The sequence below is a fragment of the Buceros rhinoceros genome, unplaced genomic scaffold, assembly GCF_000710305.1.
Source record: "Buceros rhinoceros silvestris isolate BGI_N320 unplaced genomic scaffold, ASM71030v1 scaffold38201, whole genome shotgun sequence".
NCBI classification, from domain to species: domain Eukaryota; kingdom Metazoa; phylum Chordata; class Aves; order Bucerotiformes; family Bucerotidae; genus Buceros; species Buceros rhinoceros.
This window is the reverse complement of record NW_010396610.1, coordinates 1-1,685: the sequence shown is the minus strand read 5'-3', so window position 1 is coordinate 1,685 and position 1,685 is coordinate 1. Positions and strand designations below refer to the sequence as shown.

General features: G+C 53.8%; 1 protein-coding gene across 1 annotated transcript in view; it reads left to right on the top strand.

Moving 5' to 3' along the window:
• Positions 1-1,253, top strand: part of CPLX4 (complexin 4) — a gene marked incomplete at its 3' end in the record, with an annotated part of 2,755 nt that extends 1,502 nt beyond the window's left edge. Inside the window, exon 2 of the mRNA XM_010145951.1 lies at positions 1,166-1,253. Within this exon, the coding sequence (XP_010144253.1) occupies positions 1,166-1,253 (88 nt within the window). The remainder of the gene's footprint in view (positions 1-1,165) is intronic.
• Positions 1,254-1,685: the final 432 nt, after the last annotated feature.

Below are 1,685 nucleotides of genomic sequence, written 5' to 3'. Positions count from 1 at the left end.
CTGTAGGGTCTCCCAGCCGTCGGGGGGGGGGGTTTGGTGGTTAGACGCCCAAAACTGAGCAAACCGCTGTTTCTCAGGGAAATAGGTGATATGCAGGAACATATTCTCCACGCACACAAGAGTTTAAGCAAGAGATGACCCCAATTTGTGCTGTGCCTCACGGGCTCTTGGCTGCCAGTAACTCCCTGTTCCTCCATAGCTTCGTGTTCCAGCGACTAACCAGACCCAAAAAGGTGTAAGATCAGCCAGACGTTGTGCTGGGAGATTGGCTGAATGAGAGTGGCCTGGTCTTCCCATGATGCCACGATAAGCAAAAAGCTCCAACCCACCTGAGCAGAACCCCCCCTCCTGCCCCCAGCCCCCGAGGAGGCCTAAAGGGATGCGCGGTAATGCTGTGCGCTGCCCTGGGGCAACGTGCTGCGCCACCGGCGACGGCTGCTCGCGGCTCCTCCGGAGAACAACGAAGAGGAAGGTGGAGAAAGAGAGGGGCAATACGCCAGAAGAGCTCAAAAACATCTCTTTCCAATCTTCCATCAACAACTGGCTGAAAGAGGTTTAAGATGGGCTCCAGGCAACGTCAAACTTGTTGGTTTTGAGAGAGAAAACCACAAAAAATCATTTGTAGAAGCCAAGGAAAACTATAATTTTGTCTTGGAAGTAGCTTTTACATGACTAAATACCTACACTGGAACAAAACCGATTTTGCCAGAGAATTTCCATGGCAGTGCTTCTGGCGATGGGCCTCCAGACGAGGTGACCGTTCGTTGAAAGTCCACGCCGACAGCTCTACTGTGAGAATGTCCTGGTGGTAGAACAGGAGGGTTGGCAGGCAGCCGCGTTCCCGTAAGAGCCCCGGTGGAGTAAGCGAGGAATAAGCAGAGCTGTTCGGTTCTGCTCCTCGGAATTATTCATCGTTCCAGCGAGTAGTAACGGCTGGTACAGGCACCAACACCCAGCAAGCGGCATTGGCTTGTCCTTCATCCTTCAGAGGCGTCACAGGAACAGATGTGAGAACAAGCTCAGGGTACATAAAGTCTGGCCCCTTGGCATCACTTTATTGGTATCGCGCCTTTCGTGCCTTTGGATGAGTTACTCTACTCCGGGGACTAACTCCGGCCTGTAGCTTTTATCAGCATCTTGAAGAAACTTCTTTTCTGCTTTCCAGGATGGAAAGAGATGCAGCATTTGCGCAGAAAAAAGCAGAGCGAGCCGTTCTGAGGGTTCACCTGAGAGAAAAGTACAGACTCCCTAAGGTAAGCTCATTGTCCGCCCTCGCTCAGTGGCCAACTGGAGAACAAACTAGACCAACGCGGCGGTCCAAAAATGGCACATGGCCTTCCTGAGTGATTCGGGGAGGTTATTCATAAACAACCGGTGCTGGAGTGCCGTCGGCTATCGCTAAACCGCCTGACAGTCCCTAATGTGGGTTTGGTCTGAGCCAGCCAGACCCTTAGACCCGGCATGACCCGGGAGCAAAGGCAAACACGAGCGAGGAGTTTCCAAACCCACCCGCGAATGTGCGAGCGCAGTCACCTGCACTCAGCAAGGGCTTCTCGAGTGTAAAGGCGCGCTGTGAATTGTGTCTTTTCTCTGCCGAGCCGTCCAAGGGCCCTCTAGTGCCACGGCCACCGCAGTGCACCGCTCCCGAACGCGGCGGGAGGCAGAACACGCTTCCCTTTCCCTTA